The sequence below is a fragment of the Callospermophilus lateralis genome, chromosome 16 (genome assembly GCF_048772815.1).
Source record: "Callospermophilus lateralis isolate mCalLat2 chromosome 16, mCalLat2.hap1, whole genome shotgun sequence".
Classification (NCBI taxonomy): domain Eukaryota; kingdom Metazoa; phylum Chordata; class Mammalia; order Rodentia; family Sciuridae; genus Callospermophilus; species Callospermophilus lateralis.
Window position 1 is genome coordinate 45,627,138 of NC_135320.1, and position 15,729 is coordinate 45,642,866.

At 32.5% G+C, this 15,729-nt stretch overlaps 1 protein-coding gene across 1 annotated transcript in view; it reads left to right on the forward strand.

Annotated features, from left to right (window-relative positions):
• Positions 1-15,500, forward strand: part of Cnbd1 (cyclic nucleotide binding domain containing 1) — a 417,739-nt gene extending 402,239 nt beyond the window's left edge. Inside the window, exons 12-13 of the mRNA XM_076835771.1 lie at positions 2,222-2,281; positions 15,384-15,500. Of these exons, the coding sequence (XP_076691886.1) occupies positions 2,222-2,281; positions 15,384-15,500 (177 nt within the window). The remainder of the gene's footprint in view (positions 1-2,221; positions 2,282-15,383) is intronic.
• Positions 15,501-15,729: the final 229 nt, after the last annotated feature.

Sequence of the window (15,729 nt, forward strand, 5' to 3'; positions counted from 1 at the left end):
TTAAGCACCTGACATCTCACCTATTCTAGACACTGGAAAAAGATAAGCAACAAAGAGATGACTTTTCTTCATGAATTATTTTCTAATGGAGAGAAAAATAAGTGCATAATGCCAGGTACTCTTTCTGGATGGAACAAGGGTAGTCACACGGAGAATATTACATTCTAGTAGTCCCAAAATGAATAATGAAGGAGGCTGTTTGGAATTTGGGAATAAAAGAGATAAATTTCAGAATTTGTTTTGATGGAACAGATAAGCTTTTAAAAATTATAGTCCTTAATTTTGTTACTGTATGAAGAAATAACAGGAAAGTAAAAAAGAATAATTATGGCTTTAAATTGTGCATCATTACTATTGTTTGGAAAAAAATACTTTGGGCACAGTGCAGAGATTAGAATGTGGGAGGATATAATTATCTAATACATGAATGAAATTCTACTCTTACATAACCAAATGATGCTAAGTGGGAACCTGTGTCCCTGTTCAGCATTTCTCACACATGTGAGAAAATCTAGGCTTTCCACTTCCTGCATATGGTTAGTATGTCACCCTGGACATCTGCTAATGCAGAACATCTGTTTTTTGTTTCCACTGGATTGCCAAAAAGAGAATGGGGTCATTAGTTATTCTACAATGTGAAGTTTTCCAGAACATTATTTTTGTGTGAGGAATAATAATGTCAGGAAAGCCATATCCTCCACAATTAATTCCAAAGTTTGCTTCACACTAAGAATCATTATAGGCATGATTTCAATGGAGATTGCCAAACTATCACCAGATTCCAAATAAAAACAAAGTCATTTCATACAGCATTGATCACCCAGAAATCATTTAAACTGGTGTTTTCTGAACACTGAAGTAAAAACAAGTAATAAATAAGCTAAGATACTTAGCATGTCTGGTGAATTATCTAACATTTAAATTATGTTTACTGTAGTTTGAGTTCAGAAATATTTGCTAAAAATGAATGACCATGTGGCTTACTCTCTATTTTTATTTTATTTTTTATTAATTATCACAGTTATTGTGTGGTCACGATGAACCACTGAAAACTTACTATTATGTGAAAGACCATATTCCAGAAAAGAAATTATATGCATTTTATATTCTTGTTATATGTGTCAAGGTATGCAGATAAATTCATTATCATTTGAATTAAGTTGATCATCTATAGGCTTTAAGTACCATTCTAGGCTAGATATGAATAATAGTAAGGTTAGGTAAGGCTTTCTTTTCCTTTTAGGAAATTTATTTATGTATTTGAGTATTTAGTCAGATCCTTTCAATACATGTAAAATGCAATAAATGTATAATTACATTCTTCTAAATTATAAAAATTCTGTTATGCACATAAGGTATTATTATCTTATGTACATATATGACTGCATGACCGATGTGATTCTACAACATGAACAATCAGAAGTATGAGAAATAATACCCCATTTATGTTTGACATATTAAAGAGCATAAATGCATTCTACTGTCATGTAAAACTAATTTTAAAAAGTTTAAATACTTTTTTAAATGCTATTATGCATTTGATAACTAAAAGCTCTATGGAAGATTATTATGAAGATAGTTGTTTTAAATTTTTATGTACCTGTTACCTAAACATTTTTTCAAGGCATATGTGAGATACTATTCACTTATGTTTATGATTTATATTTAAAGGTCACAGGAACAGAAAGGATAATTAACAGCAGAAATGGAATAACAGTGTTACATAGCACTATAGAGATCATGCTGGTCAAATCTTCATATAAAACAGGGGAACAGGTCCAACTTCACCCTTCTGTTTCTTACTTGCTTTGTGTTTTATGAAGTGGTAGTGTTATTAAGATGGAAGAATGCCTGAAAAGACTAGTGTGGGTGCGTCTCACTTTCTAATAAATACATCTAAATTATAAATTATATGTATATATAATTAAGTATGTAAGTTATATGATAGTTGTTCATTATAAGTACCAATAAAACTATATTTTAAAAGGTTGTTTAAAGATCTAACTTAATTCTTCATATCTGATGTATTATGTTATCTCATTTCTTTTTTACTATGTGCCTATTCAACTCATCTGCTGTTATTTCTAAGCTGTCCACATTGATATGCATTCAAAGTTTGCTTGTATTGTAAATTTAGAAGTTGGACACACAGAATGAACTGCTAAATAATTGAAAAAATATTGGTTTTGTTCGTCAATCTAATCTTATGCTTTTCTTGTAGGAAGATGTCAAAAATGAATATCTGAAGAAGACAAAACAAAAGGAATGGAAACAGTTCAAGGTATACTACCACCTATGCATGAAAACATATGGGATAAGCAATTATTTCCTTTTAGTAGACAATATTAAATGAGTAACATCCAAGAGTATAAATATTAAGGATTACAAAATAATTATAAAAAATGCATGTTAAACAAAATATTTCAATGAACAATATATTTTTAAATTCTTTATGGCTTAATTCAGTCTCTCTTTTTTTTTGTATCTGGGATTGAATTCAGGGGCACTTGACCACTGAGCTCCATCCTCAATCTCATTTTGTATTTTATTTAGAGACATTTCTCAATGAGTTACTTAGTGCCTTGCTTTTTTATTTTGAGTCTTGCTTTGAACTCATGATCCTCCTGCCTCAGCCTCCTGAGCTGCTGGGTTTACATGCTTGTGCCACCACACCCAGCTTAATACATCTGTATGTAAGAGACATACAAATTACCTCCATATGGTAACTCTAATTTGTTCTCCAAATGTACAGAGAGAGATATATACTAAACATATACTGTGTGCTGTGTGGTTTATATGTGTTTCCTTGCTTAGCTCCTTAACTGCAAGTGCTGCTTTCTTGTCTTATGGAGGAAGACACTAAGGACTGGAGAGATCAAGTGTTAAAGAGCACAGGTAGTTAATACAAATGCCAAATACATTAGGTATCTCAGATGCATCCAACTCTTGGTACAATGAGTTCTTTGTGATTTTATGGTATTTTCTTTTTGGGCTATAGAATGTGGCTACAAAGAGAAGTTAAAACTGTGTGTATTTATTTTGTAATATATATGTCACAGGGGAAAAAACTCTTAATTTTCACTTTGTTGTGGGGTTAATCCAGAGTTTTGGCACTTTGAAAAATTGCCAGGACCCTCATCATCATTACCATTATTATCTCATTACTATCTCCATTAGTTATCCAACACCTCATAAAAGATACACAGCAAAGGTAAAACCCTTTAAACATCTCATTTGTGTACAACTTTGAATGTGTTGAGAAACAAAAAGGGATCATTTGAATGTTGTGGCACACCTGAGAAACATAGTCTCAAAAATAAGAAGAAAATATAAAAGGAAAATAAGTAACAAAGATCTAAGACAATGGACCAATGTGTTCTTCTGTTCTCCCTCTCCCTCTGGACTGCACCTTCTGTCTTCTGTGGAATGCGTATTGAAAACCATGGTGCTTTACCACTGAGCTACATCAACAGTCCTATTTACCTCTCTCTCTCTCTCTCTCTGTCTCTCTCTCTCTCTCTCTCTCTTTCTATCTATTTATTTATTTATTTACTTACTTACTTATTTTTATTTTAAGACAGGGTCTCACTGTGTTGCCACGGTTGGTCTCAGACCTACATTCCTCTTGCCTTAGTTGTTAGAGTAGCTGGATTACCTTAGGCAAGGTCTACTGCACCCAACCTTGTGCTGTCTTTTAAAGTAGCAACCACTCTTTATATTTCTGGCTAATGCTTAAATGAATGCAGTACAAGACACCACACCATTGACAGAAAGTATAAATGTCAGGAAGGGATTTTAAAGAGGGCATTTTATTTTCATAAAATAAAAGTTATGGGAGGTGTAGCTCATTTGTAAAGTTCATGCTTAGCATACACAAGGCCCTGGATCCAATCCTTAGCACCCAAATAAAACAAGCAAAAAGAGCCTATAAGACAAAGATATTCCAATGAACCATAAATTCATCAGATAAATAAAAGCAAGAATCATGGCTTTTCAAAAGGTTCAGTTTTTATCTCTGACTCTGGAATCCCAAAGTGAGAGCTTCAGACAATATAAAATTAAACCCATATGTATTTCTTTCTTTTGTTTTATAGGTGTATAGGATATATAGGAGACATTGACCCATTTAGTAAGAAGGACTGTTCAGAAATCCTTTCCAAATATTTATTTCTGGTAAGAGTGGGTGGACTAACAGCTAAGTAAAACTTCCTCCATAACCATCTGTAATGATGCAACCTTTGGCAGGGTGCAGTTTGCTTTTGCCTTGATGAAGTCCAAATTCTGTGTTTGTTTTTTTTCTCAGCTAATTCTTATGAGTTCATTCATATTCTTATCAATCAATGAGCTCTGATTTATTCCTATAAGTGATTGCATTTTTCAGAATAATAAGGTATTAGGCTTAAATTATTGTTGAAATATATAAGTATTTTTTCTTTTAAATTCTAGTTGTTTCTAAAATAAAATTTGACGACTTCTTGACTCCTTTTCATCAAATTAAATAAACAAAACATTTTAATAATTTCCATTTTTCCTAATGTCCATATCTCATTGTTTCAAATAGATGCATTATTGTAAAAATTTTGTTCTTTCCAACTTCTCCTGCCCTCCTGAATGTCTTTCATTTATCTAAAAGACCTTTCTCTCTCTCATTTGAGATACCTTTACATAAAGTAACTTGTACCTGTGTGTTGTCAGTTTCACTACTAGACTGATTTCAGTGAGAGAGAGATAGTGACAGGTATGTTGCTATCACATAATGAAAATTCAATATTTATGTTGAATGAATGAATGAATGAATGACATACATGCCTTTGGTAGATGCTTCTATTGTTGAGGTGGCCCAGAATAAATATGTCATAACTGTATGGATGTCACCTCAAATCTGCTTGAGAGAAGGTTTCTTGGAAGCTCTGCAAGCTGTATCTAAAGATGGTTGCTCTTATCCCAAGCCCTAGGATATGGGATGTTTTGCCAATTATGCAAGTTCAATTGCCACAGAAATTCTTGTTAAAGATCTCCATGTTACCTGCCATTGGATGATTGGTCCTAGCAGAATGTCTGTTCTACTACCAATGAGTTGTTGTGAAAGTCAACCTTGATTTTTTTTCTCCCTATAGTATTCCCATCAGGGAATATCAGAACACACCTACACATCGACTAAAATAATCTCATGAGAGGGAGCACATCAAATTTCCTAATTTGTAGACATTATACATGCATTAGCAAGAAGAGAAAGCCAGCTTTCAGGTTCATGGTTTCTAGCTGAACAGCCCAAGGCAAAATAAATCCTCTGTGGGCATTTTCTGTTTTATTCACTAAAAAATGGAACAAAGAAACAATTAATTGGAAAGAGAATGGAAAAACACATTAGTTGTGTACTGTGGTATGTTAATCAAATTCAATAGACTGTTACTCCCACATTCTTAAAAAAAAAATGCCTTTGGTTTGTAGCATTTGCCAATTTCCTGGTAGATATATGTCCATTATTGTTACTTTGAAGTTCCCAGCACAATTTGTCACTGAATGTGCTGTTGGGAAAGGATGCACCCAGTTGGCTCTTATAGACTGTAAGCCTGCTACAGCCCACCACCAGTTCCTTGCATCTTGTAAGGTTATGTACTTACACAAACATAGCTCACCAGCTTGGTCCTGAAAACTGACTTTTAATTTAAATTTCCCAGAAGATGAAGGAAGTGATGAGATGGCGAGCATTTCTACCAGCACTAGGGGATACTGTCTGAAGAGGTAGGATGACTTCATAGCACAATAAGAAAGATCAAGAAGGTAGAAAATTGGGGGTCATATTTCTCGGTATTCCTAACAACAGTCAAAACATTTCCTGGATTTTCCATAGCCATATAGTGTTTCTACTTATTCTTGCTGGCTCTTTTAAATTAAATTTTCTCATGAATAATATTTGATATTTATGCTTCCTGTTTATTATATTTATTTAGACACTCTACACCAAGGAAGACTTGTTATCGGATAGTTTTGCCATTCCTATCTTTAGTTAAACCCCTTTGCCATTCTGAGAAAGTTTGGCTTTCTCAAACATCTAACATTTGGTGCTTATTTTTGCCATCCAAGGTTTTGTCTTTATGACCATTCTATTTCGTTTAGTTTTCCTATTCTTCCAAATTCTATTTCAGTTCTCTTCTTTGTGTTTCCCTTATTCCTCAACCAATTTACAGAGTCTGTTCTTTCTTCAAACAACAATCGCCACTCTCTATTACATATTCCCTGATTGCACCTAACTCCCTCTGCGAGCCCTTTCCAAACAAGCAGGTATGGGCTATAATTTACAATTAGCCACTTGGTGACATTCAGAATTTTTATTTGCTAATGTTTTATACATGTGCCTTCCTTTCTATTTTTAAGTATATTTTAATGCACTTGTGAATAGAGACCATATAAAATAGAATAGCATGAAACACAAAGGAAAAACAAAGAATGTAAAGTTTGAATATAGAAATGGAAAGAATAATAATTTGAGTAAAAGATTTTCTAATGCTTTTATCAGGTTTTGGCTTTATAACTTTAAAATATTTGAGATCTTTTACGAGTTAGAACTAAAAATGTTTAAGTCAATAATAGTTGCAATCTATTTACTTCACTCAAATTCTTTCTTCTAAGAGAAATTTTGGTTGACAATGTAATCATTGAATGAAGAATTAAAGTATTAAGAATCAGAGTGAAGTTGCAAGTCAGTACGGAAATCTATTTTAGCGCAACAAAAACTGACGCAAATAAAAGCCCTAGAAAAAAAAGAGAACATAATTATTTTTAAGGTATCTGAATTAATCACTCCACATTAATTTTCAAGTCTATTTTCAGATTTTAATATGAAAATTCAATAAGTTGCAAAAATAAAAGTACAATATGGGTTTAGTTTTGGCCCATAGTTTTGCCTTTCTCATGGGCTAACTGGTTTTGTGAGTTAAGGAAAGGGTTCTGGTGGGCAAGGATTGGTCATTTAATGTTAGCAGGCATGTGTTACAGTTTGTTGGGTTTATTTTAAAGAATCTTTACACTTACTAAGCATCTCAAGTTAATTTAACAATATTAACTACTATTACTTTCTTTTTTTGTTTATATCTTGTTTATATAGCTTTAAAATTACCCCAAATATTCTTTACTTCATTGAAAATTAAGCATTATATTTATCTAGAGTTTTCAAAGCACTTTTTCTATAGGAGGTAACTGGAGAGTCACCATGACCGAGTGAAAAGTAAGGCAGCTGTTATTATGTCTGATTTAAGTTTGAAGAAATTGTAGCTAAGTAACACCAATTTAGTCTCCTATATTCTCACTCCAAAATGTTTAATGTGACTTTTCAAATAATAGGTAGTGTGTCCTTGATATATGCATATTTATAAGCACTACAAAAATAAAGATTTGAATGGCAAGTAGTATTGCAATTGTCCCATCCCTGTTCTTTTTAAAATTGATTTTATTTTTTAAATACATGACAGCAGAATTCATTACAATTCTTATTACACATATAGACACAATTTTTCATCTCTGTTTGTATATAAAGTATGTTCACACCAATTCATGTCTTCATACATGTACTTTGGATAATGATGTCCATTACATTCCACCATCATTGCTAACCTCATACTCCTCCCTTCCCCTCTCACCCCTCTGCCCTATCTAGAGTTCTCTATTCCTCCCATGCTCCCTCTCCCTACCCCACTATGAGTCAGTCACCTTAAATCAGAGAAAACATTCAGCATTTGTCTTTTTAACTACTATTACTTTTAAGAAAAGACACAATGTATCAAATATCTCCAAACTCTGCTACAAAAGCACAATTCAACCTCAGGAAAATAACCCACAAAGAGAGAAAAAAAAATTCCTCACTTAGTTACAACCAATGTAAGTTTTTATTTTTTGTCTTTGATTCCAGAGCCTACAGCATGTAATTCTAAGGGGAAAATTTAAAATAAATTTAAAGTGTCTGAGTGTTCTAGTGACACATATGTTTTAAATTATTGGTTCACATTCATATTAGCATTTTTACAATTCTTTTGCTTTAATATCTATATAATATCTATAACCCTTTAAATGTTAAAATAAATGGAATCAAATATCTTTTAGGTATCTCTTCTCAAGGTTATATTTCACTAGTTCCTTCAGTTCCCTTCGTAAATCCTATTTCCTTTTTCTTTAATTATGTTGTTGCTCTCTTCTGCACCCTCAATGATTAACATGAGACTACTAAATTAAATTTCACTTGTTATGCCTAAGTCTCTATATACTAAGGTATTATATTAATTGACCTGGTGCCTCAGGCTAGTCTTTATGATTGAAATAAAATACACTATTGAGAAGCAAAAATCTTATTATTTTTTTGCTTATACCAGCTATTGATTTTAATCATAAAATTTGCTTATTCTTCCCATTGAGATTATAATGAAAAGAAATATTTATTATTAATCCATTAAAATGTATCTATAATTGGTTAAATGAATTATTGACATGATCTTTCTATCTTTTGGAGAACATTGTAACAGATCCTTCTGTTTGTAGGAATTTGGGCTCCTTGAAGATCAAGTCCTTTGTTTATAGAAATAGCTCCAATACGAAGCTTAGAAATGATACACAGGCCCACCTTAATGAGTCAAATGATGAAAGTGGATCCATATCTAAATAATTCAAATGACTCATTATTTCATGAAATGCAAAAAAATATCATAAGGATTACTATTATTCATTAAAATCTACTTGGTGTCTGGCTAAGTAATCAGAAATAAATATAAATGAAACAGCCCCTGATTTTAGAAATTTCCTGGGTCTTTTTAATGGGAGATGTACAAATTATAAAAATCATGTGCATATAATAAGCAAATTTATTGTATTGTGAGATGTGCACTAAAAGACATTGTAAAGTACTAGGCATATGAAATAAAATATTGGGTCCATCTAACATTTTTTCCTTTGAATTACTTGAATTTGCTTGTTGTACTTTTAAAGACTAAACCCAGAGTCCTTAGTTATTATAAGATAATTTGTGACAATTCTTTTTGATTTATTTTTTCATTTGTATGTGCAAGTACACATGTATAGCAGGTTATCTAAATTGCTTGTAGGGATAAATGGGCATATAAATTCTACCCACATAAAGGTCATCTGGCATCTCAGATTGATCTATTTTATATTAGATTAAAATGTTCTTCAGTTCTATAATTTATTTAATATATGCTTACTAAGAGGTGTTTTTGGTACTTTTCTAGGTTTATCTGTTCTTTTTTTAAGCTACAATACTTAAGTGTGGAAGTTTGTAGCTATTGTACATGTTTTCCTTTCAAAGGTTAGAATTTTCTTTAGATTTTAGAACAAGATATTGAACTTGTAGCATACTAGCATTTATAATTCAAAGTATTCCAAAGGAAGCTGTTCGAATTACTTCATTTTTCTCTTTGTGAACAAAATTTTAATGCTAATTTGCATTATCCATCAAATGCCTTATGTTGGATCTATACAAGTCTGTGATTGTTCATTCAATATAAAACCCCAGTCACAATGATTCCTTCTATAAAGATGTGAGTATTTCTTCAGGTCAAGTGTAATTCAGGAATTGTCTAAAACAGTGGTTTTAAACCATATACCATCTGACCAAATTATCCATAGATCAATTGCATTCACTGTACAAAAGGATGGTATCCATTTATCTGTGAAAAAAGGATGAGAAATTCAGGGATGACAGTCAAGGCAACTGGACAGACAGCTCAGTCACCACTAGGGGATCACTCCATATGAAATGGAGAGTGCATTATTCTTACAAGTTTTGAAGGGAAAGTTAGTGTTTCAAGCCCCAATGGGAGAAAAAGTTTAAAGTCTATATAGAAAGACAGTGTTCTGGGATTTGTTGTTTTGTTATTTATTCTGTATCTAGATATGCAAGCCTGACATTTGATTACATATAGCAGGACTCAACATGGAGAGGGCCAAGCCAGGCCACAAAAGAAATCTTTTGACAACCATAACTTACAGTTTGGAATCAGGATGCACACTTGGAAATCAAGCAAGTTTGGTCTCTTGGAGTCAATAATTTCTTAGGTACCAGAATAAAGCAAGCAGGTTCACAAAATGGCACACATAGAGTACAGGTAGAGTACATAGAGTACTACTAACCTTAATGGTAAAAAAAAAAAAAAAGTCTTCTGATCTTATCCTCAGGGTGTTACCAGATAGATAACTATGGAACCAAGAAAAGTCTCAAGGTTATCAGACGCTGCTTTATATAGGTAGGGTTATATGGACTTTTATTTACAGCACAAGGCTAAGTCTGCTAGATAATCTTCAAATTTATAATATGTTTTCTAAAGTAAGTTTATGCATATATATATGTATACATGGAATATATACAAATATTTATATGTATATATGGAAAATGTATTAAATATTCAAGATACCTACTAAAGAGCATATATATTTTATGGACATAGAGGTAAAGGCATATCTATAGCTATAAAATTATTATACACATACTTAGGGTGCTTTAATTTTGCCCTGAGTATTTGACATTCATTGATGCTTTTGTCTCATATATTTCAAAGATAAAAAGAATAAAATTATATTTGTAAATAACTTCTTTCATATTCTGGAGAAATAAAGTCATTCGTCATCTGATGATCCCTGGTTTTTCCATCTTTGGTTACTTGAAATTAACGGTTTTGAGAATCCAAAACAACAATGGTCTCACTCTCCTGCAGGTGAAATCAGTTCTCTTAGTGGACTACTTTTCTAATTATGGGCTTGACCATTCTTCAGCTGCTGCTTTTGATAGAAGACATAATCATCTGCAAAACAGGGATGCGTTTTCTGGAGCAAGTTGAGCCCTTCTCAGAAAAAATTGTTTGGTGGGCCAACCTCAGTCATCAGAACTCACAGGCAATTCACACTGGAATAAGTGTCTAAGGGTGTGGGACTATGTGAACAGATTTTACCCTTTGTGTTTAACTTGGCAGTTTTCGTCCTCATTGTTTTATAACAATGACATCTTCCTACATGATTCACAAGACTAGGTTTTTAATAGAAAAACCTGCTGTTTTTCATAAACTTGAGAAGGAAAGGATGGATAGGGTGACTATTGCAAAGATTTTGTCCATTTTCAAACCAAGCAATAAATCTAAAAAAGCTCTATGTCCAGTGTTTACCACAAAAGAAGATGTGCTGAAAAGTGTTCAAATTAATTTTCCAGTGCATTGGGGAAATGCAATATGCTATAGTATCAGCTTCCACAGTTTCCTTTCAGTTCCCCAGATACACACACTCTCTCTCTCTCTCTCCAAAAAGATATGCTTTAATTTTCTGTCCACTAAACTCATTAATTCCAATTTCTTTTTAGTTTTGCTGCCAAACACAGTTATATTTTCCAGCTAAGGAAAAAATACCGTAAGGGAAAATGAGATTCTGATTTATGCTGCAACATTGATGAACGTTGAAGACATTGTTATAAGTGCAATAAGTCAGACATGATAGGGCAAGTATCCTATGAGTCTCCTACACAAGGTCTCACATTTAGAGATAGAAGATAGAATGAAGCTCACCAGGATGGGGGGAGTATGGGAATATATTAGTTAGTGGGTACAGAGTTTCAGCTTGGAATGATTAAAGCATTATGGAGATCAGTAGTGGTGAGGAATACACAACAATATAATGCCTCTGAATTATGCACTTTAAAAGGGTTAAAATAATAAGTGTTATGTATATTTTACAAGAGAGAGAGAATGAGAGTATAAGAGAATAGATTTTAACAATATTCTAATTCCCGAATTTTAAAAGGATAATATTTTTAATTTTTCATTTTGTCTGTCTTCAGTTATTAAAACTCAATGAGCTAAACTGAATAAATGATAAAACCCTATATTGTAAGTCTAATGTAACACAAACAAGAAACAATAGAACTTAGCATTTTTATTAAGATTTAGCCTTTTGAAAAATGTATATCTAACAAAGTAACTTGGTAAGAATAAAAAGAATAAAGATCACTAGTATCCAGTTTTCCAACTCCCAGAAACATTGTGTTTAAAATTGGGGCTTTAATGGGTGGGTGGGTGGGTGGGTGAGTGGGTGTCCAAGCAATCAATCCAGAGAAGCAGTTGAGATAGAGAAGGCTTCTTGTGGTTGGTAGATGATGGAAAATTTAAGGAGAATTTAAAGAGCTTCTCACAAAATTTCAAAATGATTTTTTTAATGTACCCAAAGAAAGTGTCCTGCCAGCTCCCTAATAGTACCCACTGAGGTAGCACACTTCAGAGAGTTAACTATGCAATGCACCTACAGAGAGTGGGTCACAGACACTGTGTTCTCACAGGCGGTGGAGTTACCAGGGCTAAGAGATGAGCAGGCTCAAAGCAGAACATGTCATAAATGACCCTGCAGAGACCAGATGTTCCTCCTCAACAGCCTGATTTCATTAGATCCATGACATTGACACTGTTATGAATAGACTGGAAGTGATATCCAAGAATGACTAAATTCAAATTCCTCCAAGTCCAGAGAAGGGAATTTTGAGAGATTACATTTAATGTAGGAAAATTAGTATTACTTTTTTTAAAAAAATATTTATTTTTTAGTTGTAGTTGGACACATATCTTTATTTTATTTATTTATTTTTATGCGGTGCTGAGGATCGAATCCAGGGCCTCTCATGTCCTAGGCAAGGACTGTACCACTGAGCCACAATCCCAGCCCCTAGAGTAGTATTACTTTTTTATAATCTATGCTAGAGTAAATTTTAGGACCAGTTTGCTTTTTCTTGAATATGTGTTCTTGAAGTCATGTTATATATTACCATCCATTGTGTTATTATATTTTAATAAAGATATTTCTTTTGTAAGGTAATAGAAGTCATGAAATTTGTAAAGTAAAATATCATTTTAACATAGTTGCCTATGAAGTCAGAATTCTCTTTGGTGGTAAAATACAGTGCCTTCTATTAAATTAATTTTCTTACTTTATTATTTTCTGTATTATGAAATGTCCTTTTGTCTGACTTTATTGACCTTCTTTGATTTTGTTATATCTTTTTGAAATTATTCCTAATCCTTTTGCAAATATAGAAAAGTAAATAAAAGATAGGCACATATAAACAAGTTTGACATTAATTCCAAAAAACTGCTATTTCTATCGGTGTCTGTGTCTGAGTCTATTATTCATGGTCCCTATTTTGATATATTTCTCTGTTATTCTCTTGATCAAAATGCTTCTTCTTGTTTAGATTTCAGTCAATATTTTCAAATTACAAGTTTTGTGTGCTTTTTGAACTACTGACTATAATAGGATTATGCTGTATTTAGAACTTCTGTTTTATAACAGGAGACTGAATTGGATTCTGATCCGAGATTCACCACTCTTGAAGTGAACAACTCAAGTTGTTACTTATCATCTAAAGCCCTAATTTGGGGATTTTCAGCCTATGGGACACTGGTTCCATGGCTCCATCTGTTCAGATCTCAATGAAATAGTTCATATTTGTATGATATCATAGATCTCTTTATTATAAATCTGTGTATTAATCTTGCTTGTTGCTTAATTGGTTTTATTTTTTAAATACATGACAGCAGAATGCATTACAATTCTTATTACTCATAAAGAGCATAATTTTTCATCTCTGTATATAAAGTATGCTCACACCAATTCATGTCTTCATACATGTATTTTGTATAATGATGTCCATCACATTCCACCATCGTTGCTAACCCCCTGCCCCCTCCCTTTCCCTCCCACCCTTCTGCCCTAATCTAGAGTTTGTCTATTCCTTCCATGCTCCCCCTTCCCTACCTTCCTATGAGTCAGACTCCTTATACAGAGAAAACATTCAGCATTTGGTTTTTTGGGACTGGCTAACTCCACTTAGCATTATCTTCTCCAACACCATCCATTTACCTGCAAATGCCATGATTTTATTATCCTTTATTGCTGAGTCTGAGTAATATTTCATTGTGTATATATGCCACATTTTCTTTATCCATTCATCTACTATACTTTTTATACCCCTGAAATAGGAAAAAAGTTAACAGTAGGATAAGTGAGGTGAATAAAGTACATTAATCTTTCCAAAGAAGAAATGTGGTATAAGATTAAAATAACACACTACATGTAATGCTATAAATTTACTGAAATAGAAACAAAAAATTATTCGGTTAACAATAGAAACCATTCTGTTTTTCTAAGGCCCGATACAGTTTCAGCATAACTATATTTTAAATTAATGTTAAATTGAGTATTGTTGATTTTATAGTTGTTTCATGGACATTTGTTTTAATAGTTGCAAAATGTCCCTGTTCCAAAAATTAAAATCTAATTATATTATTATATATATTTAAGTAACATTGTAATGTAATTATTCACATCAGCCACGGGAATTAGCTAGAATTTCATATTGAAACGGCCTTAGTGTCTTCATCTAAACTCAATTATAAATTCCTCCTTATTCAGGATTATTTTGAGAGTTGAACGTGACATTGTAGTCTAGCAGCACAAACCTGTTCCTTTTTCTTACCATATACATTCACTTATTCCCTATGGCTTTCATTTTATCCTCTGTTTTTATAGGTGAAGGCAATGTAAACAAAATAAAGTATAGAATAAGATATGTTTTTAAAGTACTAATGACATTATCCCAATTAGGCTTTATTTTTCCATTGTACAAATGACCCTTAAGCTGTCAGTGACTCTCAACAAAAAAGTTCATTGCTCACCCAATTGACCAACATAGGATTTTGTGTTTGCATCATGCTTGAACTCAGAGCATTGTTTTCACCAGAAGAAAGACAATCGGGAAATACTCCATGCCTCCCACAGCTTCTTCCTGGAATGGTGTCCCTCATATCTCCTTGCATTACATGGACAGAAGCAAGTTGCAGGGCTACTGCAGGCACCACCTCAAGGAGCAGAGGCATCTAAGCCTCTTTATATATGTGGGGGTTGTTTGTAAGGGAGGTCCCAAAGAGAGATGTTACATATTTTGAGGATAATATAAACTTACGATTTTGACAAGTTATTAAAGTAGGGCAAATAATTCCTTATTATCTGCTTAATATCAATAATAGGAAAATAAAAGCATGCCTCATAAATTCAATGCTGTATTACTGTTTCTCCCCTTACACTTGTTTTTAAAACTTAAATGTAACTTCATTGAGAAGTAATTCATAGATATAAACATTGCAATAATTTTATGTAATAAAAATTATGTAGAAATTATATTTTCTACAAATTTTGTTTCAGTAAAAGTTCTGTTCTTAGAAGTTCTAAGAGTCTTCTATTTCTTTATGTATTTGTTTTTATGTGGAATTCATGCTATTAATACTACTTTAAGCTTTAAAATTGGGGGATGACCGGATTAATTATTTTTAACAATCTGTTCTTTCTAGGATAAAACCATGAAAAATTGCCTGATTTACAATGGAATTATTCCAGACTTTGGAAAATGGAACCATCACTGGACTAGCATTCCAAGAAACCTCAAGGATCCTCTAATAATTTATTAAAGATACTGGTTCATAAGAAGCTGGTGGTTTGAGCATGAACCATTGAATTTTTATTTGTTTAAGTTTTCTTTTTAAATCATTGTAATTGTCAACCAAATTACCCTTATACCTCTGTTTCTTTCTGCAGAACATTTTCCTAAGAATTTATTTATATAACTTATTTTTTATACTTATATATTTATTTTGAACAAAAAAAATCTTCATTTGTATTTTTTTTGTTCTCTCTCTT